Consider the following 24511-nt stretch of genomic DNA (forward strand, 5'->3'; position numbering starts at 1 on the left):
TTCTGGTTTATTGCTGATGAGCAGCCTATATGCTTCGACCATTCGCGACCTTCAAACGGTCTTCAATTCGAAAACCGCACAAACTACGTCAACGAGGGTGCCCAACACTGTGAGCGCTCTAGTATCCGTGGATATTGCTGTTGAAGCTTTGCAACTACAAATCCGAGCGGCCAAGGCTCTGTGGCTTCGGTGGGATATCGGGAAGCTCTACGGGTCACGACAAGGCGACAACAGCGACTGCCGCTTTGCTCTAAAGACCGCACCTCATGTGATAGGGGCATATGCATCGATGCGTAAGCAGAAGGCTACCGATTCATCTGCGCTACGACTTCCCTCCATTTCAATAATAGGAAGCATACAGTCGAAGATTGGCCGCCCACATCTGCTGGCCAATATTGAATTGGGCTTCTTCACCGGGATACTGAAGCCTGTGGTATTAGATCGATTGCTATCCCTGTACCAACAATTAGCGGCAGATATTGGTCAATTAGTTAGTGATTGGCGAAGTGATGTTGCCGATGCCATCTCCAAACGACACGCAAAGGGTTTATCGGCAGCCTCTATCGAATCAACACCCACCTTTCACGTCAAGCAAGATTCGCCTCTGCTCTTCGATGTCCACATTGGCATATCTGGGTTAAGGTTAGGTCTTCGAGCGGATGATGTGGCAACAACGCTTTTGTTTGAAGCTTTGGCTGTCAAAGGCAGAGCGACTAACCAGGACACCGAAGAAACAGCACTCCGATGGCGAGCAAAGGTCGATCATTTTGGTCTGTCACTCGGCCATCTTGGCTCTCAAGCACTCTCAGATGACACCGGGCCTATACGTACACATCAAACTGCTTACATGGTTTTGGATGCGGAAATACAAGAGGTTCCAGCAACAGCTCGTTCCACGTCGAAACTCAATATCAGTCTCAGTCGAGTTCACACAGTGATGCATCCCGAAGCTATGAGTGAATTAGCAGATCTTCTGAGAAGCTGGATGTCCGATCTTCATGTACTACGCGATCATCGCTCTGAAGAGGTAGCAGAGGTCAAATCTCACACCAATAAAGTACTCAAGCGATTAGAATCAGCCGAAAGGGTAGAACATTCCGATGTATCTTGGTTCGCCAACCGACTGGTTTTTGTGGAGATTTCGGGTATTGGTATAGCTATGCCCCTAGTGGAAGGAGCTGCTGTCGGTGACAGTGTACATAGCGATATCCCCGCTTTGCTGTATTCAATCCGAATGATTAGTTTTCAGAATAGACGAAATGAAACTGCGAGATTCAATGTACAAAACATGGCTTTACAGTTTGTTAGAGAGTGAGTTTTACGATAGTCTAGATATAGCTAACCGCTCAGATTCGATCAGAGTATTCCTGAACATTTCACGGCTGAATTCCATGAAACCGTAAACTGCATGAATCTCCCTTCAATCGATATGGAATGTCAAATGTCTTCTACTCCTGACACGTGGCAGCTTTCCGCTCATTGTTCTGCTACCGACTTCAAATTGTCACTTTCACCTGACATAGCAGATGGGATATACAAACTTATCGACCTGTTCCATCATGGGAAAGAGCGTATTTCCAACCTCGAAGCACAGTACAAATCCGAAATGGCCAAATACCCTCACGAATCTGTTTCCTCGAAATACGATGATTCAGCGTCCCCTATCACCGCTCGTCCATCTCAACAAATCTCAGTAAGAATGTCATATACGTTTAATAGTGGAATCGTGGAACTTCATCGAGAAGTCTCTGATAGTGATCGGAGGATGATGAACGCGGACCTGAAGAGAGGACGACACTGGCATGATACTGTTGTCCTCCCCACTGTGTCGCTGTGGATGGATTATACGGGGCCAAAGGGCAATGATGCGATCTCAGACGATAGCGAGGAGAGCGATGCCGTACTTCTGTTCAACGCTGTGAGTGCTATCTTTCTATGAACATCGCTGACCAGACAGGCTGTTCATGAGAGTCGCAATCTCCTCAGACCATCGATTTTGCCTTTCTTCGTGCAAGTTGTAAATCGCATGGAAAGTCGAGCGAAGCGCAAGGTGTCGTATGCAGCACTCTCTCAGCCACCTGACTTAGACCTTCCCCCAACCCCTGCAAGTCAACAGGCGGCTCGGGTCGTGGCGAAAACACCTGCCCAGAGAATCAAATTACGATTTACCCTTCGTATCGACAGGTCCAGATTACGATTATCCTGTGCTCCTGACTCGAATGCCTATGTTGATCTGAAATGGGAGAGTGGTGGATTCCTTGCCAACACGACTATCGGTAGAGAAGGCGTTACAGCTGTTGCTGGTACTATATCCGGTGTTACTGCTTATCTCCGTCACGAGTTTGCTGAAGAAGGCAGAAGTTGTATCGAGGCGGGTGCCAAAGATATGGCTTTCTCCGTCGCGTATCGACCTGAAGATGGAAGTGGTCATCAAAAAGGTCTGTCAATAGTTCTCGATACTCAGCTTTCTGGTCAATTCAGATTGGATCAATTCAGTGCTTGGTTAGTTTTCGCTGCTGTATGGGTCGACTCTGCACCTCCACTGGATTTACCTCCGAAGTCTGCTATTGTAGAGGCGGCCACTACGTCCGCCCCAATTCTTGCGCCAGCACCAAGTCATGAAAAGCTCGCCATTGTCGCTTTGGTCAGATTTAGAAGTATCGACTTCGATGCCAACGTGGGAGTAACAAATGCCAAGCTGGAATTAACACCTGTCGTTCTTCGCACCCTGTCCAACGGCGAAGTTACCGAAGTAGACTTAGACATTGGCGTAACCCAGTTTACGGCAATGGGTGATATTTCTGGCGAGATAAAGAGCGAACGCATCAACTTCCATACCAATCGACAATCATCTCGAGCTGCTTCACACTCAGTTCCGACTGTACTGAGCATGGCGATTGACGCAGGGGATCTAACGGGTGCTCTTTACCTACAAGATCTGAGGGTCATAGTGTTCCAGTAAGTGCACTGCATGTCGTCGTGAAAGGGTGACTTGCTGATCGGTCTGATTCAGCTTGGAACCAGCAAACGTGAGATTAGAAGACAATTGGATGGCTTTCAACGAAGACCCGAACTCTCAAGTCATTCTTGCCTTTACTGTGCAAACGGGTGTTTTCCGTTCTGTGATCCGATTACTTGCCATCCCATCTCTGTTGAATAAAGTCTACTCAATCACAAATACTTTTGATTCTCAAGAGCGTGTGGCATCACAACGATCCAACACATTCAAGTCCACTAAACTTCGTAAATCAACCGAACCATCCCCTATGACAGCCGCTATCCTAAATACAGCAAGAAAAGCCGGACAATCTCTTCCGTCCTCACCGCATGTACGAACGTCTCAGACTATGAAATTCGATCTAGGTGGGATAGAATTGGGTATATTCAACAGCCCAATGACCGATGATCAAAGAGGAGACTTTTACAGATTTATGATTGGAAAGATCGAAGCGGATCTCAAGAGGAGACTGTCACGGGAAGACTTGCCACTTCGAGATCTCAGTTTATTGGTCTCATACGTGATATGGGAAACAAGCGATGGCCCCAAAGCATTGAGAGACGCAGCGGTAATGAGAATAGTCAAAGAAATGATTGAGTCGGCTTCGAAACATGGCCGAAGAGAAATCGCCAAATTACCGTCAATGGTGAGTCAATGCATTCGACATCATTTTTTCCCACGTTTTCTTCTTGACTGACAGCTTTTGTTGCAAATGTATAGACCATGACAATGAGTTCTATCGAAGAGCCAAGACCATCTGTTTTGTTATACGATTTCGACTTAATTTGGGGTGAAGGTGATGGAGATTTCTCAATCTTACCATATTTCTTCGAACAGGCCTACAAGACATTTGACGCGTTTACAAAAGGTTTAGAACAAGAACAGATCACCAAGGCTAAACGAAGAGGGGATGATTTGCCACCGCGACGAAACACTTCGACAATCAGATTTGATCAAGACTACATCCAGAATGATGGCGAACCGTGGGGAGAGAATGATCAATTGACTTTCAAGGATAGATCAGAAGGTCAAAAGCCATTACCTGTACCAAGACTAAAACTATTAGGTGAAGGTACTAGACAAGCCGTGGAATTGTTACCTAGAATCAACGAATTCTCACAACAACTACCAGTAGCAATCCATAAAGGTGTCACCGCTCCATTAGAAGATGGTATGGATTTGTGAGTCTTGTCTTCGCTCTGACTACCAGCGGTAGAGTATACCACTGATGCGGAGTGCACGACCGAATAGATTACTCAGATTATACGAAAAACAACTACCGGATCGAGCACCTTAGTTAGCATATCACAACTGTTTATGATATACCCCGCATATTTATAACCCTTTATGTTGCTTGTACAAGTGGATATGATATATGTATCGATGATTCAGATTGAAACGGTTGTTTAAAATCCATCTTATCTATCATTTACAATCCAGGGCGCAAGAAGGTTCCTAGATCACGATGAGACCAGATAGGTTGGTTGATCTCGAGATCCCCCCACTTACGCCATATCCGATCATGCTGGGGCGGACTTTTACGATCTTCAATCAGTTTCAGTTCTTCCTTCGAGATAGATCCTCAATATACGATATGTCACTACATAGACAATGATTCTCGAAGAACACTGGGCGACCAGCATAGTCATGCATAATTGGAACAACAAGATAGGTATGAGTATCAAGACGACTGACCACTTAACTTTACACCAGTACTTTAGCACGGCGCAGAAGTTTGAAGTTTGATAGAGTGTATACCTTTTCGGAACTAGCGATGCCTCCTCTATTCTGGCTGCAAATATGAAACTGTGTATTTCAAGACTGGACTACAGCAAGATCTGATGGCGAACCAAGTAATGTTTATTGCAGAGAAGTAGATAAAGTTAAGCTTAAAGAAACTTTACATATAAAGTTTATGACCTGATTCACATTAACAATATTTATTCCCAGGTATATATAAGTTAGTCACTGTGGGATCATTGATTTGGAAAGTGACTTACGATCGGCATCACCACGAATACGAATCTGAGTTGATTATCTGAAAGTTGATTGATACCATTATCACCATCCCTGGTTGGTTTACAACTTTATGAATACAATCATTCACCATTAGAATAGAAATAACACTATTACCCGTGACTCACTACCAAGCCGGGTTCGATTTCACCAAAGAAGGAACAACAAGATGGCTACACCTAATCCGGGCGTACTTATTCTACTTAATGGTTATCCAGGAGTTGGTAAATCAAGTGTAGCGAAAGAGTTATTGTGAGTTTTAGTTGTAACTCTGAGTTTTAGTTGTAACTCTCTTGTTATCATGCTTTTTCCTTCTCCAAAATCGGTACTTTGCCATCAAGAAAACGTCCATTTTGGGGGGGGGGTGATTTTAGGGATGATTGCTGATTGACTTACCGCTTCGTCGCCTTGTGGGAGATCAGGAAAATCATGCCAAACGCGAAATTACTTGAATATCATTCTCTCAGAGCTGTTATTGATCCTTTGATAGATAGGGAAAAAGATACGGATAGATGGATGGAAATGAAGAAAAGTTTAGTAAGTTCTGTTTTCGCTCTTTCAATTGTCTTGGTCTCATTTCCCGTATGACAATGATTATTATACTATACTAATTCTCATTGTTTTGTTTGTTTGTTTGTTTGTTTGTCTCCCTCTCCCTCTTCTCCTTTGAAAGCTTCAAACATTACTTAACAACCTAGGAAATAATCCACCGTCATCTTCTTTGAATCAACAGCCACCCATATATATCATAACATCACATTTATGCGCTACACCAAGAAGGTTATCGGTTTTACATTCACATTTATCAAGTTTACCTTTGATTCATATAATCTTAACGTGTTCAACTGAAACGAATCTGAATAGATTAAGATCATCTTCGAGGATCCAATCTAATTTGAATTTGAATTCTACCCATACTTCCAGCTACAGATTGAAAGGTGATGGTAATGGATCCTCTCCATCCTCATCGAGTATTGCCAGCGGCAATCGCGTTAATACTCTACGAGAGATAACGAACGAGAACAGACGTGGGAATGCAAGTAGAAATGGAAATGGAAATGGAAATGGAAATGGGCGTGATGAAGGGAACGATTCAAGTCCAAACGAAAATAATACGAAAAAAGGGAAGATAATCGATGAAAGTACCTTGTACGAATTACGCATGGAAGAGGAATTAGGCAGATTTTACGCTTCGGGTGGAACGAAATCTGCTGGAAGTGGATCCTTATTATCAGCATCATCATCATCATCAGTAAAAATTATTGATAACAAAATTGATCTGAAAGAAAAAGGTTTATTAGGTGAATATGAAGTGAACACTGAAAATTTAGAGATTAATCAAACAGCTATGATAGTAAGTGAATATATCATTGAAGCTTTGAGAGAAACTGGTTGGTGGGTTAGATTAAATCCTCAAAGAAGTAGATAAAAAAGGTATTCTCTGTATTTTTCGCCTGCTTGAAACGTCGTTTCTTATGGATCAGACAATCACAACCAATGGTATTTTCGAAAAGTCACCATGTCGGCAGTTTTGTTAAATGTGGATCATGTTACAGAATGCATTGTCAGCTAACCGCCTACATGATACCCTTTGACGGAGTCAATGATGCACTGTACCACATGTGTGAAGGATCGATTATTCATCTTTCTCAGGCAACTGCCAACTTCCATCGCTGGCGAACGACACCTATCCGATGACCCCAAGTCGAATCACTACTTTTCGTCCAATACAACCCATCTGATGTCTGCGATTCAATCATGATCTGCCTTTCATCTTTCCCCATTTTGTTTTTGACTCTTTACTGCCGAGTGTTGCGGCTTTATAAGGATTTCCATTTCCATGTCCGTGACTATGTGATGATCCCAATTTCTTCTTATTCTTCTTCTCAAATCTCGCCATTTTCTTGAGATCTTTCTTGCTCATCTTAACCGAATTAGATTGGGAGGATATGGATGATGAATCTGGACGAGGATGAGGTGGACGTGATATTGGAGATTTAGTGGAGTGGTTATAAAATTGATTGGGAGGGATAGGTTTAGGTGCATAAATCTTCGGGGATGAGGATGTCTGTTTAGGTGGAAGTAAAGAACCGAACTTGGTAGGCGTTGGTAGTGGTGGTGGCAGTGATAGATCTTTCTCTTCTTGTCCTTGCTGTGATGTCGACGGTCGTGACTGAGGTGGGGTACTTTTACGTATAGTCATAGGCTTTTGAGATTCAATGAAGCCGTTTATGGACTTTCTCGGCTTGAGAATGTTCACCTCCTTCTCTTCCACTTCTTCCTCTTCAATGTCTTCCTCTCCATCTTGCCTCGATCTCTTATCACCAATTTTTGGGGTAGTAGGCGACGGCAAGTGACCATCTGTTGATCCATTGGTCTTCTGCGTGGAAGTTGGAGTGGGCATTGATCCATCTGATACTCTGATGTAGCTCAGTAGATAGGCTGTCTTGTCTCCTAATACCTGAGACAGTTTGACGGGTGTCATATCATCGTCATCGGCTTCATACCATTGTCCATGAGGTCCCTTGACGTAAGATGTATAATGTCCGAATCGAAGTTCGACTCCTCGATGGCATGTTACTCCAAATAGACGATAAGTCGTTCCACCGGCCTAGTAATATCAGGTTCTCCCATCAGTTGATCATCTAGAGAGAGAGCACTGAATAGAGACAGCTGACTTACCTTTGGATCAACCATATAGGGTGCGATATCCAGGAACTCGCTGTATTCAATAGGACCATTGAATTTATTGGCTCTAGCTCTGCCACTGTAAGAGTTGTAGTCTACGCTGAATCGTTTAAGATGTAAAGTAAGGATCGGTGGCGCTTGGTCGATCTTGAAGGTTTTGGTAGCGTTCGCTTTGGCTTTACAGCTGGGAGATAAAGGAAGCTGTTAGTATTCACACAAAGTCATTGATCGATCACAGGATATGCTGGAGCTTCTACTCACTTATCGCAGTGATATTTATTATCCCCCTCCAGCTTATCTTCTCGTGTAAATCCATTCATCATATTCTTGATGCTCTTTTGACCGGCCTTATTGACATCCAACGATAAATCAAGGAACCAATCGAAAGTATCTGACGGTTTATTACATCTTGAACAGACTACCCTAGAACGAACTTTCCCACCCCACACTTTATATACCCAAGAGGAATGTTTGATCTTTTCCGGTAGATCCCTGTGAATTTCCGAAAACAAAGGTAAGCGAAATTCAAGATTAGGTAGATTGAAGGAAATTGAAATTAATTCATATGTCGAGACTTCCGGTGATCGCATAGTTAAAAATCATGCGATACGAAAACTCACTTTGGTTGACCGGTCAGAGCAGTAACCTGTAAGGCATCCGTTACGAATCTGAAAAATTCATGTGTATCTTCTTGTCTGTTTTTGCTGAAACCTTTTTTAATATCTAAAACGACGACGGTTGGGACGTCAGTATTGCTCTGATACTTTTGTATGCGATATCACTCACACTTTAGGTAATTGTGTACATGAGGAATGTATGCTCTTCTTGTATCCCAATGCGAACCGATAGCCATTTCTCTCAATTCGCATAACATGCAAAACATGTTTTTCGTATGACGTGAACCTACCATGAGAGCAACATCCCGACAATCAGCTGAGTTGACAAAATGATAGAGTGAGATTCAGTTGAACGGATCTACTTACAGCGCGCTTCATCGTGTTCTATAGCGATTTTCAACACCGGAGGAGTATGTAATAATACTTGTAGAGTAGCATTGGCGTAACATGCCATTGAAGGATTATGTAAACCTGCAGCTGGTCTTTTCAACGATGCAATAGGTTCAGGCCATATTGAATCTATTGGAATCGTATACAAATCTTCAGGATTTATCTTTGTCGTAAGGGGCGTGCTATCTGATATTCTCGATGTAGATGTTGATGTTGGAGTTAATGCAGGTGTAGGCTGAGGAGGAAGTTTGGAAGATGAAGCTTGTGATTGTGATTGTTTAGGTGTGAGTTGTTGTTGTTGGGGAATTGATCGTGGCGGTTGTGAAGGAGAACCAGATGATTGGTCATTACCATTTATTCCTATCTTTTCATCTTCTCCATCTGATCCTGGGTCTGATGCTGGTGATGAATCTGATTTTGGTGTTGAGGGTTTCCCGTTGATTAATCGTTGGAATGATGATGGTGGACTTTGAGGTCCATTTTTAACTATTCTCAATGAATTCAACTCTTTCGTAGATTGTCTATGTATACCTTGGTCCCATGATATTGGATTATCCAACATCGATGACAGTAAGTTATTATCATCTAATGAAGGTAAGGGAGTGATTAAAGTTGTCATTTTGATGCGTTTTTCGACCTTTGATCTTTATATCTCTGATCTCTAAATCCCGCCCCTATAACTGATATTTGACTTTCCTCCCTCGATTGGATGAGCGAGGTTTTTGCGGGTGGTGGCGAAGGAGGTCAGAGGGAGTAGTGATGCTCTTCAGACTGTGACCTGGATATGCAACTGAGTTGGGTTTTGATGTCTCTCAAGATGTAATCTACATCTACTCATCTGTGCAGTAGGATACAAGACGCGAAAAAATATATATCTGGAAATGGCAAATTAATAATAGATTTCCCGCGGAAAGTGATTTCAGTTGTAAATCACGTGATTAAATCGGCACAGTGGCGAATGTAGAGTGGTATTCTCGGTGAACGACTTTGCCCGTTGAAGTGATATACCAAGAACATATCATTGACAAAGGAAAGGAAAGAACCAATGCATTGATCGTTATAACTCTAAATTGTCAATCCAACTTCTTCATATCACGATGATCCTGGTCCATGATGACAAAAGGCAGGCAGATTACTCTATAATTCCTCTTTGACATCTTGACCTTGCACAGGTATATCACCACCTTTAGTAGTTTCAGCTCCTGATCCCATTGGATCCGGCCAACATAAAGCTGGGGAAGTAACCTTGAATCTGTATTCACATTTTTCAGGTTCTGAAATTGATAATAAAACATTTTGAGTTCCACACGACAAATCAACTAAAACAGATCGATTCGGTCCATTCCAACATTTTGCACTGTGAGTCAAACATGATATTTCATTAGTATCAATCGTCCCGAGATACTAGTACAAGAAGAATTCCTCCAATGCGACTTTCGATAGCAGAATGTAGCTCACCCGTTTTTATATAATTGCTTGGAATAATATGGTAAACTACCTTGATCAGCAGCTGAATTCCACTCAAAGAAAGTGCTATTGCGAATTTGTCATATCAGCTTGCGTCTTTGCGTTCTGCACAAGTGATGATCTGGCTTACCCCATATGGTTCGATGAACTATCTTTGTTAGATCTCTGAGTAGCTTTCCCGAAGAAGCACAATTCGTAGGTGTAGCTATACGATTCCAGGAACAGTCAATAAACGTTCTCTCAATAGTACGACCCAAAACGTCCTAGAGATCAAAAAAATTCCGGGCATGTGCAATGGTAGGTTGATCTTACTCACTCGCCAGCGACTTTGTCAACACAGACACCATCCAATTTCTTCCATTCGGCTTGAGGTCCATATTCTTTGTCCATCTTTTCCAACGTTTCTTCGGTATTGAATAATGCGTTATGTAGTTTGTTCAATTCGTTGGATAAATTGCGATGTTTCTCTCTTGCTGCTGCCACGTCTGTTTGAGGTATCAGCTCACATGCGCCAGATATCGAACAAAACATCAAGACGAGCCAGCTCACGAGGTCTCTCAGTCGAAGTAGTTTTTGAAGCCTTTTTCTTTCCTATAAGACCTAATCTGATCATCCATTCAATAGCTAGATCTCTTACTGATTCCCAGGAATCGTATAACGAATCAGGGATATATTCGTCTATCTTCCACACTAAAGTAACGAATAAGAGAGAAGAAGTCAGATATCTGTGATGCCCCATCCAAATTGACGGATCGAAGTGGACTCACATAAACCATTTTCTTCTTCATCATCGTCATCCTCGTTATTATCGTTATCATCTCCACTTTCCCAGAGCAAACTATCCAGATCTTTTCTTTGTAATTCATCCAATTCCCAGTCTTTGATTTCCTCTTCGTTTTCTTTCACTTCTCCTTGACCTTGTTCGGTTTTGATATTTTCGACATCAGGTTTCACTTCTGGTGAATCACCTTCTTTGGGAACTGCTTTCCCTGTTAATTCTTCATATCCTACTACCGCAGCTTTAACAGCCATATCTTGATAATTCGGATTATAACCTTTTGATAATTCATCCAAAATAGAATGTAAACTATCTAATTCAGACTGAAGTCTTTTGGATTTATTTTGAAGTCTAGTAAGTGTTGTTCGATGTGTTAAAAGAGATTGATATAGTGCTAATAGGGTAACGGTGCAGATACAGTCAGCGAATTTGTCCAAAGAGAGACTATCATAAACCCAATGGAATGAATGTTGGCTTACGAGATTTCTTTTTCTTCTCTAAATCTTCTTTGCTTCTGGCTTCAGTCTTTTCAAGAGCAACTGAGATATTTCCCAACAGAATGGTTTCAGCTCAGTTCCTCTGTTGGATATGCAAGATTTTTCATTATGCTCTCACCTTTAGCTTTTTCAACTTCTTTTTCCTTTTCTTCCACTTGTCCTTTTTTCTGACCCAGTTCCGCTTCAAGTCGTGTTTTCTCTCCTTGTGCCCATTTAATGTATGTTCCTCGTATCTTTGCTCCCTGAGCATGTGATATTATGGTCAGCTTCAAGATAAAGTATTGATAAGACGATATAGATTGAATGGTGACATACTGTTTTCCTTGTTTTACGTATGGCTTCTTCTTCTTCCCTGTGTTTCTTTCCTATTTCCTCACAAGTATTTTTACATGCTCCTGTCGCCCATTCATCTGACCCATCACAACATTCCGGGTCTATCACAAATTGAAAATAGAATCAGCCAAAATATACCTGCTGCAATCACGGTTCAGGAGAGGGCAGACGTGAACATACCACAGATACCGTCATTTACCCTATTACTGAGCACTTGTCCAGGTACATGACCTTTGTTCTCACACCAAAACGAAGTGTTCGAACAAGCTGAAGTTCCAGGCTCGTCTGATCCATCCGGACAATCGCAATAGTCATCGTTTATAGCTGAATAATGAATCGCTTTGGATCCATCTAAACATCGAAATATACCGCCCGGCGTAGGTTCATATCGATCGTACACTACGTTTCGCGGTATATGAAGTAAGCCTCTATCCAAGGGATGGGCGATTCGAGATCTTATGGAAGAAAAGAGGGTTGTAACTTACATGCGGGGTTCAATCCACGAATCGAAGATGGAGTGATGGGTTTCTCCTCAGCTGCGTAAGATGGTGAAGCGAAGACCAGAAGGGATACGAGGGGAAGGAAAGCCAAGGATGGCATCTTGGTTTGTATCTGTTCGCACTTCTGAGATGTGTGCTTGAGTCTCATCAAAGAAATATTGACTGGTTCGTTCTACCTTTGTTTCTTGGTCTCGCTCTCTCTCTCCCACTCTTCATCTCATCTCCTCCTATCCTATCTCTCCTTCGCGTTCTAACTTGGACGTGGAGACAAAGTCAACCTCCACCATCTATCTCATCTCCACGCGTGTTACACATGGTGGGCCCGCTGTAAAGTGGTGGTGTCATATAAAATGTCTGGCGAGATGTTTGATACGCGCGCTTGAATTACCTTGTGTTATTATTCTCTTCTCTTGCCGACGGTAAGCTTGTATTACCAAATGAACCATGCATGTGGTATACATTTCTTTGTATTCGGTTATGGAATGATTCGGTTTGTTACCGGATGGGAAAAAAAACTCAAATTATATTATTATTATTAATTGTAAATACATCCAATCAGGTGAGATTTGATTCTAACAGCGATAACATTCGATATTTCCTATTCAACCATCCATTCCAATTCTGATTCAATAGCGTGTCTGATCCATACTTGTTCATCACATCAGCCAACTTCGATAGTATTCCCCCTCTTCCAACTTGTCTTTCCTGATAATCGCGCATTCCCACTTTACTTTAACATCAGATATCAAGCATAATGTCACTACCTAAACCTTTACCAAGGTTACTGACCTCCCGATCGACGATATTTGCCATCACCCGACCACGACTTTCCACCCCATCCTCCAAGGCGTCGACTTCATCTTGTCCGGGTACGATCAATCAACCTCGATCGATCTCATCGAGATCAAGGAGAAGATACGCGACAGAAGCTAAATTCGATCCTGATACTGTTGAAAGAGCAACAGATGAAGTTGACGTCTGTATTGTCGGTGGCGGACCGGCTGGCTTATCAGCTGCTATAAGATTGAAACAACTTGAACAGGAGAAAGGAGGCGATGAGTTGAGAGTCGTCGTATTGGAAAAGGGTGGAGAAGTTGGCGAGTCATTTCAATATCATTCGTTTCAGGCAGGAAAATGGCTAATATATACATCTTCGTCTTTCATCAGGCGCACATATCCTCTCTGGCGCGGTAATTGAGACAAAAGCACTTGACGAACTCATACCAGACTGGAAAGAACTCGGCGCACCACTGAATCAAGCCGCTACTTCCGATAGTATGCGATTTCTAACTGAAAAATCATCGTTCCCAATGCCACATCCACCTCAAATGAACAACAAAGGAAATTATATCGTTTCACTTTCTAGGTTCACCGCTTGGTTGGGTGAACAAGCTGAAGCATTAGGAGTCGAAGTTTATCCTGGATTTGCAGGAGCAAAAGTATTATACACGGAAGACGGTAAAGGTGTAAAAGGTGTTGTGACCGGTGATGTAGGATTAGATAAAAATGGTCAACCAAAAGATTCATATGAACCAGGAATGGCATTTCATTCAAAAGTAACTTTAATAGCTGAAGGTGCACATGGGAGTTTATCAAAAGAATTACAAAATAAGTTTAATTTAAGAGAAGGTAAAGATCCTCAAACATATGGTTTAGGTATAAAAGAAGTTTGGAAAGTTAGAGACGAAGTCTATCAACCCGGCAAAGTCGTACATACTTTAGGATGGCCATTAGATTATAAAACATACGGTGGAAGTTGGTTATACCACATGGAGGATAATATGGTCTCATTAGGTTTAGTCGTTGGATTAGATTACCAAAATCCTTATTTAAGTCCTTACAAGGAATTCCAAGTGAGCACATCTCCATCTCCATCTCTTGATCCGCAATAGTCAGTCAAATCGCAGGCACTGATACGCTTTCTTTGTTGTATTAGAGAATGAAACATCACCCTTTCTTCGCGAATATCTTGAAAGATGGTCAATGTATAGCTTATGGAGCACGAGCGTTGAACGAGGGTGGTTATCAATCCATACCAAAATTGCATTTCCCAGGTGGAGCTCTGATTGGTTGTTCAGCCGGTTTCTTGAATGTACCAAAGGTGGGTAGAGTGACGTTCTTCTTCGACTTGCGCTTGTCAGACAATCGCTGACTCCTCCGGCATATCGCAGATCAAAGGTACTCACAACGCCATGAAGTCTGGTATGCTAGCTGCAGAATCAGCATTTGCGTCAATCACATCCACTACAGCTGAAGCAGAGTCAGAAACCGAAAGCAAACCCGCAGATTTATCGAGTTATGCAACTGCAATTGAAAATTCATGGGTATACAAAGAATTGAAAGAAGTTAGAAACTTGAGACCTTCTTTCCATAATCCCTTGGGATTATGGGGAGGTATGGCCTACTCTGGTTTAGATAGTCTGATACTTAGAGGAAGAGTTCCTTGGACTTTTAGAAACAATTGGGAGGATTACGAAGTTACAAAGAAGGCTAGGTGAGTATCAGTTTTTCAGAGAATAAGTCTCTGCCTGGTTGGAGTGGGACTTGACGAGACCGTTGCTGATATCGTGGTGACGACACAGCGAAGTGAAACCTATCGAATACCCAGCACCAGATGGAAAATTATCATTTGATATCCTTACATCAGTCTCGTTGACTGGAACGAATCATGCTGAGAACCAACCTGTTCATTTGAGATTACCAGAGGAGCAGGGAGCAAAGGAAAGACATACTCAAACAAATGTATCAGGTAAGTCATGGCGTATTTTCAGGCAGGTCACCGAAACGTGTGGAGTGAGCTGACTGGTTTTGATACGATCCAGAATATGCCGGTTTATTGGGACGAGTCTGTCCTGCTGCCGTGTATGAATACGCAGACGCGGAAGGATCAGAGGTGGATGCTGCCGGCAAGAAATTTGTAATCAATTCACAAAATTGTATCCATGTGAGTTGATCATATTCCACTGATCTCACCTGGAGAGGACGATGATTATTGACGTGTCTTGGTGCGACAGTGCAAGACTTGCTCCATCAAAACTCCCACTCAAGATGTCAGATGGACAGGTAAATTCTGTTCTTTTCGCATGTGTGGTCGTGATAAGACATTCTTGATCGAAGCTGACTATTGATCCCATCACATAGTGCCTGAGGGAGGTGGTGGACCCAAATACAGTAAGTTTGATACTCATTGAGGAATAAAATGCATCCGTAAACATAACTGATGTATTGTCGTATTCCAGCTATTACCTAGTCGCTTTTTCCCCTTCTCGAATATACATAATAACTTCTTGGGTTTACACTGTCTGTCATTTTCAAGCATTTTTCTATTGCATTATATTATATTAGCATTTCAACATGTATTTCATACCATGCCATAGAATTTCATTCCTCGTTGGGGGTGTCGTTATTCCGCAATCTTCATTTAAACCAAGTCTGCGCAGACTCCTTTCGCAATTGAATCACCTAGGCAAGCGATCGAGTTCTGTACGTTTCACACTTACGAGCTGTGTGGCTTTGTCAAAGGAAGTTGCACCTTAAACCGATTCATTAATTTCGGTTGATCCCATTTCACCGAATTCCTTTGTTAAAGGAAGGGATGTTTATATCGTTCAATGAATCTTCGTTATGGAACGAAACAGTCCCTCTACTGCTACAGTATAGTGCATGGCAGTTCAGCTATTGACCGATACAGTGTGGCAGAAGGTTAAGGTCACTGAGCACTGACTGCTGACTGCTGACTGCTGACTGCTGACTGCTGACTGCTGACTGCTGGCATCATGAACATCAACGTATACCAGGAGTCGATTCATCAGGATTAATCAGGAGAGAAAAGGGATCTTCGTCCAATCGATAATTGTATGATTGGGCCCAAAATTTTTCCTGCATGATGTCAATATGACCCGAGGATCACATCTCCTGTAACCGAAGATCCATTCCTTTATTTAGGTTTTTCACTTTTTCACTGGTAGTTATTCACATTTAACATTTTCAACTCCTTGAGAAAAGGTTATTCCTTTCAACCTGTTCGTATTCAGTCGATCCGGGGTACGCCATTATATAGTGTACAGTACACAAAGGAATGTATGAAACAATCAGTATATCAATCAGGACTTCCTTTGTAATGTTTGACATGTCGTTCAACTTGCGGACACACAATTGTACTCGTACTGTATCTGGGGTAGATTCTCTGTTCGACAATGGGAGGTTTTAGGCGGAGCTTGTTTCTCCTAGGTCCTTAGGGGAAGGGAGGATCGAATCGCCTTGTGAGAGGGGTGGATGTAAGGAGGTTAAGGAGAATCTCAAGGAGGTATTCATACGATCTTCTCGCTTGTCACATACATGTCTACCTGTCTGCCCTCAAATCCTACATGAAAATGTCAACTTCCTTTGATACATATATATCGTAACGCACGATCACGATCATGATCAAATGATCTACCATCAATGTTTGATTGATCGTGTCATTTCCTTTCTTTTGTAGTTCTACTTCCTTCTCATTGCCATAAACCCCCTGCTGCAGCTGCTGCTGAATAAAGATCATCCATCAATCATCCATAAATATCGATCAATACATCATACCCCAACCAAAATTTGATCTTCCTTTCGTTTATTTCAACTTTATCTTTCAAACTCAATTTAAAAGGACTCAGACTCCGACTTTCCAAGAGACCTCTGAAAAAGCTCGACATCTCAAGTGAATTCAAACGTCCAACTGTCATCTGGTCTATTACAACTTCAAGTTCAAGTTCAATTTCAATTTCAATTTCAACTTCAATTTCGCTCCAGCTTTTGCGTTCGAATTCGATTTCGATTATATACATTACGTCTATCACCCTTCTTTTCTCTCTCAGGAAGAGGTTGTCTTTTTACCTTTGTCCTGATATCAACGTGAAGAAGACAAGTTAGAATAGTCAGGAGTTTTTCGGTAGAAGACGTCGAGAGACTCATCTATCGCTGAATTCATTCAATACAAGTAGTTGAGGATAATTTGATAACAGTAACCGAGGTCTTGGTTGTCCAAAAGACGACGAAGAGGAGGTGATCAACTACTCACCCAAACAGTCATTGTCGACACCGCTATTTGTGCAAAGAAGGCTAAGGCAGAAGAGATCTTGTAGTGAATTTAATACTGGACCTCAAGGAGCCCAAACTATACACTTGGCTTTCTCCTTCATCTCCAATCGACCTTGGATTCGGAACCCAAAATGATGTTCTCATCTTCTCGACCAATGGGCCATTTCTCTGGACCTCAAGTGAAAATGGCAAGTATGACATTAGCGACCATCCAAATGCAATTAGAAAGACAAAAAATGATGCCTGTTAGTGCTGAGACGTATTTAGATATACTAAACAGGTGAGTTGACTGCGTGTACATTATATCATGCGAAAAGACTTCAGCCACATGATGCCTCTGTGAATTTCGCTTGACATTTGGGTACGAGTAAGAGTAAAAATACTGATTTTTCGTGTTGTTTGTTTTGGCTTTGGTTTTGGTAATTCTAGACTGTTAGAACCTCTGGCTATAGTTCAAGGTCCGATGGGTTTAAGAACTTGGTTATCGGAAGTTCAGTATTTTATGACACTGATGAAACAACGTTCGTTTAGTGGAAGACCTCTGTAAGTCTCCCTTTCCTTGTACAATCCAATTGATCCATTGGATGCTGTCCATTCTTTCAAAAACTTAAAAAGCTGAAAATCTAAAACTCGTCCTATAGAATGCCGAGAGAACGACAAGTGCTGGTGTGGTACTCTGCTAGATGGCGTGAATTGAGAGGTGGACCCGTGAGTCCGACCTTCAAAGACCCACAAAATTGTGTGTATCATATACTGACTGAAACATGTATTGTAGTGCGATATGGGTCGTCCGGAAGCTCAAATCGTGAGTCGTCTTTAATCAACTTAAAACCCTACTTACATTCCATGGTCATCCTACCCCTTATCCATCTAGCCTCTCTTAGCTACCTCGCTTCAAAGAGGATGTGATATTGATTATCTTTGTGTCGTGTTAGGTCTTGATCGCTCTTGGTGAATTAGCAAGGTTCTAATTGACTTTTCCAATCTACTCCCAAAAGAAAACATACATTTTCATCCAATTTCCAATAGAATCAACCTTCCCGCATCGCATCGCATCAGGGCAACTTTAGCATAGCATGGCATAGCATAGCATAGATTTTTTGGCATAATCATTCAGTAAATCTTGTAATATCAGCAATCAAGTCTTGCATTTCTCACCATACAATCATATAATCATATCAATAAGTATCAGTAATATCTTATACCTTCGACTTAGACTATCATTTTCGCTGTCTTGCTTCTTTCAAGTAATGGTTATAGTAAGAGTAAGGATAGAATAGCATATTGTTCCATCGCATTTTTGTATTTTGCATGTATCATTCGATGATATCAGTATTCTCGGGATAAATAACGATAAATTACAATGCTTCAAAAATAATACACGCTTGTTTCTCTTCCTCCACCACCACCTCATCACCCCATCTTTCAGAAATATCAATCAATAAAAATACATTCCTCACATCATCTTGTATCGAACAGCAGACCAAAAGAGCATTACTGACTTATCCTCTAATCCTCTACACAAAAAACTCAATTGAAAAGAGGAGGAGAAACCAGCTCAAGATGCATTTACTCAATCTTACACTGCAAGCTCCATCGAATATAACTTCGGCAACAGTCGGTAGTTTCTCTGGAACGAAAGGACAAGAGATATTAGCTGTTAGAGGTTCAACTAAGTTGGAGATATTGAAGTTGAATACTTCTACTGGACAACGTGAGTCACATCGACACCTGAATTCTTACGTTCCATGACTGTGTTGAAGGAATGCTACTGCTACAAGGGGAAGGAGATGGAGAGCTGATCATTGTCTGATTATGAGTAGTGGATACGATATGTTCAACAGAGGTAAGTAACATCCTTTCATGGCACTCCAGGTCGAGAGAAGCTTTAAGGCAACAAACAGCCAATAACATATCGTCTCTTTAGGCATTCGGTACAGTAAGGAATGTTGTGGGATTCAGATTGGCGGGAATGACAAAAGGTGCGCCTCACCGTTCTCTTTCTCAATTCACATAAGCCTGCTGAGCTATCATGCTGATACTACGTGTACGTAACAGACTACATCTTAGCATCATCTGATTCAGGTAGATTATCAATCTTGGAATTTGTCGTTACGCCAACACCACATTTCGAAAGTTTGTATCAAGAAGTATATGGTAAATCAGGTAGTCGGTGAGTAGAAAGTATTCAGCTGTAGGAAAGCTTTGGGAACGACAGCTGATACAACATGGCGAATAGACGAGTGGTACCCGGACAATACCTAGCAGTAGATCCAAAAGGACGAAGTTGTTTGGTAGGAGCGTGAGTTCAGTTTCCTTGATGTATGTATTGGCCGAAATCAAGCTAACAATTATCGTGCGATTAGGATCGAGAAGTACGTTCTGTCAATTGATCCTTTGAAACGAGTCTGTCTAACGAATCCTCATTCACCAGATCAAAACTTGTTTACGTGTTAAACCGAAATTCAGAAGGAAAATTGTTCCCATCATCCCCATTAGAAGCCCATAGAAATCACAGTTTGGTGACGCATATTGTTGGTGTAGATCAGGTGAGCGTTGCGGACTATACTTTGGTAAGGCCATGAACGCTGACGAGTATATCAGGGTTATGACAATCCACTCTACGCTGCATTGGAAATGGACTATTCAGAAAGTGACGAGGATCCAACAGGAGAGGCATACGAGAATGTACAAAAGGTTAGCTATCCCATCAAACCCAACGATCCGAGTCTCTTGCTCATGATATTCACCTTAGTACCTCACTTTCTATGAGCTTGATTTGGGTCTCAACCATGTAGTGAGAAAATGGAGTGAGCCAACGGATAGAAGAGCAAACTTGCTAGTGCAAGGTGAGTCATCTTGCTTGTTTCTGGTTTCCCCAATACCGAATAACATTTTTCTTCACAGTACCTGGTGGCCAAAATGCCAATTCTGATAGATTTGACGGGCCTTCTGGTGTACTGGTCTGTACAGAGAACCATATCATTTGGAAACATATGGATGTAGAAGCACATAGAATACCCATACCTAGACGGAGAAATCCGTTAGCTCAAAAGGGAGAAAGCAGTAAAGGACTGATCATCGTTGCAGCAGTGATGCATAAGATCAAGGTAAGTTCTCAGTCAACTTCACATCTCATTAAGCTTATTGTTTTTTTCAGGGCGCCTTCTTTTTCTTGCTACAATCGGAGGAAGGAGATTTGTATAAAGTATGGATAGAACATGAAGGAGAGGATGTCAAAGCGCTCAAAATTAAATATTTTGATACTGTTCCGGTGGCAAACAGTCTGTGTATCTTGAAGAGTGGTTATCTCTTCGTAGCAAGCGAATTCAGTGACCAGTGAGTACACTGCGCTCAAAATTATCCTAAAAGAGGGTCAACTTATGATCTTCCTTAGGAACTTGTACCAATTTCAAGCTCTAGGTGATGATGATGGAGAGCAAGAGTGGTCTTCGATCGATTACCCTGATAACGGCAATGTAGAAGGACCCCTTCCATTCGCTTTCTTCAATCCTCGACCATCGCAAAATCTGCTGCTGGTAGACACGCTCTCTTCCCTAGATCCTATCACAGACGCTTCCGTCGTTAACCTTCAAGGAGCAAGCTCGGACACCCCTCAGATCTATGCCGCTTGTGGTAGAGGTCCAAGAAGTACATTTAGAACTCTCAAACACGGATTAGACGTTTCTGTATTGGTCAGCTCACCTTTACCTGGTGTACCCACCAACGTCTGGACTCTGAAATTAACGGAAGAAGGTGAGCTTATTAAAACCTTCAAAGAGGCAAAAGCTTAGCTCGCTGACACTCCGGTCTACAATTGCAGATGAATATGACTCCTATATCGTCCTCTCTTTCCCCAACGGTACACTCGTTCTCTCCATCGGTGCGACTATCGAAGAAGTGAACGATACGGGATTTTTATCTTCGGGTCCTACGCTTGCTGTTCAACAACTCGGCGATCAAGGCTTGTTGCAAGTGCATCCTTACGGTTTGCGACATATTCGAGCTGCGGATCGTGTAGATGAATGGCCCGCACCTCCAGGTCAAACAATCGTTGCTGCTACCACCAACAAGAGGCAGGTTGTCATAGCGCTCAGTACAGCTGAACTAGTCTATTTCGAGCTTGACCCTGAAGGATCATTGAGCGAGTATCAAGACAAGAAGTCATTACCTGGTAATGCCACTTGTCTAAGTATTGCCGAAGTACCTGAGGGAAGAAGACGAACGCCTTTCTTGGTGAGTACATTAGTGATAGCTACTGGAGAATTCGATGCTGATCACCTGGATTCAGGCCGTTGGTTGTGATAACCAAACAGTATCAGTCATCTCCCTCGAACCTGACAGCACTCTTACTACCCTTTCCCTTCAGGTAAGCTGTTTCTGTCGGCTCCAGTCCTCTTCAGCTGACAATGCATTTACAGGCGTTGACCGCTCCACCTGCCTCTATCTGTCTAGCCGAGATCTTTGACACTTCCATCGATAAAAATCGAGCTACGATGTTCTTGAACATTGGTCTGGCTAATGGTGTACTGTTGAGAACAGTCGTGGACCCCGTAGATGGATCGCTATCCGATACTCGACTGCGATTCCTCGGTGCAAAACCGCCCAAACTCGTCAGATCTACTATCCATGGACAACCTTCCGTGATGGCGTTCTCAAGTCGAACTTGGTTACTATACACATATCAAGACATGCTCCAAACTCAACCCTTGATTTATGATACTCTTGAATACGCTTGGAACTTGTCAGCTGCTATGTGTCCTGACGGTCTTATAGGTATCTCAGGTAATACACTGAGGTGAGCTAATCTTTCCAGGGACTACTATCCTTTCATCGCTTGGAATGAGAATAAATGCTGACCACTGGATCAACTATGATAGGATATTTACAATCCCAAAGCTTGGTGAAAAGCTTAAACAAGATATTCTCCCTCTTTCGTACACACCTCGTAAATTCGTTAGTCACCCATACAACACTGTCTTCTACATGATTGAATCAGATCACCGAACGTATGCTCCTTCCACGATACAGAGGATCATAGGGGAGAAAGAAGCGAGCGGGAACAGAGTGGACAAATCTGTACTTGAATTACCGGCAAATGAGTTTGGTAGACCCAGAGCGGGAGCGGGTCATTGGGCTTCGCTGTTGCGAGTGTTGGATCCTTTGAATGTAGGTTCCATCCGGCTATGCTCATGATCTACTCACTATAGCGACCGACATGCACCGTGGAGGATACTTCAGAATGAACTGCTTGCTGACTGTCGATTTAGAACGAATCCCTTGCGACTTTCGATCTGGATGAAGATGAAGCTGCGTTCTCGATTGCCATAGCTTACTTTGAGCGAGGCGGAGGTGAACCTTTCTTGGTCGTTGGTACCGGTGTGAAGACCACACTCACCCCCAAGGGATGTCAAGAAGGCTGGCTGCGAGTGTATGCGATAAAGGAGCAAGGAAGGGTGTTGGAGTTCATGCACAAGGTGAATTATCACGAAAGACTTGAGTTTCCATTTTAATTCGCTGACATGTTTGATAATAGACGAAGACCGATGATGTACCACTTTGCCTAGCTGCTTTCCAGGGCTTCCTGCTTGCTGGTATAGGGAAATCATTGAGATTGTATGAGATGGGTAAGAAGGCATTATTGCGGAAATGCGAGAACAACGTGAGTAATTTATGATTATACCATGAGCTATGGCTAATTCGTCGGACCCAATTTAGAGCTTCCCAACTGGTGTAGCAACCATAAATGTCCAAGGCGCACGAATTATTGTTGGAGACATGCAAGAATCAACATTCTACTGTGTGTATCGATCTGTGCCAACGCGACAATTGTTGGTCTTCGCCGACGACACTCAACCAAGATGGTTGACATGTGTGACAGAAGTAGATTATGAGACCATCGTTTGTGGAGATAAATTTGGAAATATTTTCTTGAATCGATTAGATCAACGGGTGTCCGAGAACGTGGATGATGATCCCACAGGAGCGACCATCTTGCACGAAAAAAGTTTCTTGATGGGAGCAGCTCACAAGACTGAACTATTAGCACATTATAACGTTGGAAGTATCGTCACTTCAATAACCAAAGTACCTTTAGTAGCTGGAGGAAGAGATGTTTTGGTTTATACTACCATCTCAGGTACTGTAGGAGCCTTAATACCGTTTGTCTCTGTCGATGACGTTGAGTTCATGTCTACTTTAGAATTGGTGAGTAGAATTTCCTTCCTTTGTTTTCATTCGTCTTGCCCTTTTGAGTGGAAAGGGAGCGCGGACTGATGAATGAATTGACAATAGCATATGAGATCACACAACGTTTCATTGGTCGGACGTGATCATCTTGCTTATAGAGGATATTACGTTCCTGTCAAAGGAGTGATAGATGGTGATTTGTGCGAAAATTTCAACTTATTACCTTATAGTAAACAACAAGCCATAGCGGCAGATCTGGACGAAAGAAGTGTTGGCGATGTCTTAAAGAAATTAGAACAAATGAGAACGAGTAGTGCTTTCTAGGCCCAAATGGCGCAAAGGCAAAATCATGCTTGCCCGTGAGGATGGAAGCAATTGAGAATGTATTTTTCCAAGACTTGTGGGAAATCATATCTCTATTTGTATACGTATATAGCGAAAATATGAACAGATGCATATCTGTCACTTTTCATGGACGAGGAGAAGAGAATTGAAGAGATAAATCTTCTGTATTTACCCTCGTCTTCAGACATTCCAAGAATGTGATATCGCCCTTTCATCGAGACAGCAGTTTGTCGCGCTCGCAAAGTGGGGCCCAATCAACAGATCCCATGAGAATAGTAAAATGCTAAGCGAACTCGGTTGAATCTGGAACTGTAGTACATACTCGTACATCTGTTAATTATCATCCTCCCATTTGGAAATCCCGGATAATGACGATCAGGTACTGATATAGGTACAGGAACGAGCATTTTTAGGGGTACATTAGGTAAGAGGAAGAAAAAGTGGCTTTGGATGCTGTAATTTCTGCGACGAGTGATTTTACGCGTGAGAGAATTGTTAACGTGTTATCGCGATGCTCGCTGATCGTCTAAATTGGGTCCGAAAGCCAATAAGGTTTTCCTGTTATCCTACAGTACCATACTTATACCTCCATAACATCGTATCTTTGAGGAGGTGAAGAG

At 42.3% G+C, this 24511-nt stretch overlaps 7 protein-coding genes across 7 annotated transcripts; 5 read left to right on the top strand and 2 right to left on the bottom strand.

Annotated features, from left to right (window-relative positions):
• Positions 1-16: 16 nt before the first annotated feature.
• Positions 17-4295, top strand: IL334_000165 (uncharacterized protein; the record flags this gene model as incomplete). The annotated part of the gene is made up of 6 exons (XM_062931951.1): positions 17-1303; positions 1361-1918; positions 1970-2958; positions 3014-3644; positions 3719-4179; positions 4250-4295. The coding sequence occupies 6 exons, from the start codon at positions 17-19 to the stop codon at positions 4293-4295; spliced, it is 3972 nt and encodes a 1323-aa protein (XP_062788002.1).
• Positions 4296-5183: 888 nt separating this feature from the next.
• On the top strand, positions 5184-6443 carry IL334_000166 (uncharacterized protein; the record flags this gene model as incomplete). Its single annotated transcript, XM_062931952.1, has 3 exons — positions 5184-5266; positions 5437-5551; positions 5688-6443. The coding sequence occupies 3 exons, from the start codon at positions 5184-5186 to the stop codon at positions 6441-6443; spliced, it is 954 nt and encodes a 317-aa protein (XP_062788003.1).
• Positions 6444-6770: 327 nt separating this feature from the next.
• Positions 6771-9328, bottom strand: IL334_000167 (uncharacterized protein; the record flags this gene model as incomplete). Its single annotated transcript, XM_062931953.1, has 6 exons — positions 6771-7625; positions 7697-7886; positions 7964-8194; positions 8323-8425; positions 8489-8605; positions 8686-9328. 6 exons carry the CDS (start codon positions 9326-9328, stop codon positions 6771-6773), a joined length of 2139 nt encoding a protein of 712 aa, XP_062788004.1.
• A 518-nt stretch (positions 9329-9846) lies between these two features.
• IL334_000168 (uncharacterized protein) lies at positions 9847-12384 on the bottom strand (the record flags this gene model as incomplete). Its single annotated transcript, XM_062931954.1, has 11 exons — positions 9847-10066; positions 10168-10242; positions 10307-10381; positions 10493-10661; positions 10726-10866; positions 10944-11348; positions 11434-11493; positions 11570-11693; positions 11767-11885; positions 11965-12183; positions 12270-12384. The coding sequence occupies 11 exons, from the start codon at positions 12382-12384 to the stop codon at positions 9847-9849; spliced, it is 1722 nt and encodes a 573-aa protein (XP_062788005.1).
• A 654-nt stretch (positions 12385-13038) lies between these two features.
• On the top strand, positions 13039-15534 carry IL334_000169 (uncharacterized protein; the record flags this gene model as incomplete). The annotated part of the gene is made up of 9 exons (XM_062931955.1): positions 13039-13381; positions 13452-14137; positions 14221-14385; positions 14456-14778; positions 14867-15033; positions 15107-15228; positions 15299-15347; positions 15426-15455; positions 15524-15534. 9 exons carry the CDS (start codon positions 13039-13041, stop codon positions 15532-15534), a joined length of 1896 nt encoding a protein of 631 aa, XP_062788006.1.
• Positions 15535-17488: 1954 nt separating this feature from the next.
• On the top strand, positions 17489-18328 carry IL334_000170 (uncharacterized protein; the record flags this gene model as incomplete). Its single annotated transcript, XM_062931956.1, has 5 exons — positions 17489-17637; positions 17787-17900; positions 17999-18065; positions 18133-18162; positions 18293-18328. 5 exons carry the CDS (start codon positions 17489-17491, stop codon positions 18326-18328), a joined length of 396 nt encoding a protein of 131 aa, XP_062788007.1.
• A 592-nt stretch (positions 18329-18920) lies between these two features.
• On the top strand, positions 18921-23870 carry IL334_000171 (pre-mRNA-splicing factor RSE1; the record flags this gene model as incomplete). Its single annotated transcript, XM_062931957.1, has 19 exons — positions 18921-19071; positions 19181-19203; positions 19285-19339; positions 19416-19530; positions 19597-19659; positions 19792-19906; positions 19962-20054; positions 20113-20206; positions 20265-20467; positions 20518-20696; positions 20755-21113; positions 21181-21593; positions 21649-21726; positions 21779-22155; positions 22238-22526; positions 22628-22834; positions 22894-23019; positions 23076-23564; positions 23652-23870. The coding sequence occupies 19 exons, from the start codon at positions 18921-18923 to the stop codon at positions 23868-23870; spliced, it is 3648 nt and encodes a 1215-aa protein (XP_062788008.1).
• Positions 23871-24511: the final 641 nt, after the last annotated feature.

The sequence above is a fragment of the Kwoniella shivajii genome, chromosome 1, assembly GCF_035658355.1.
Source record: "Kwoniella shivajii chromosome 1, complete sequence".
Taxonomy (NCBI): Eukaryota; Fungi; Basidiomycota; class Tremellomycetes; order Tremellales; family Cryptococcaceae; genus Kwoniella; species Kwoniella shivajii.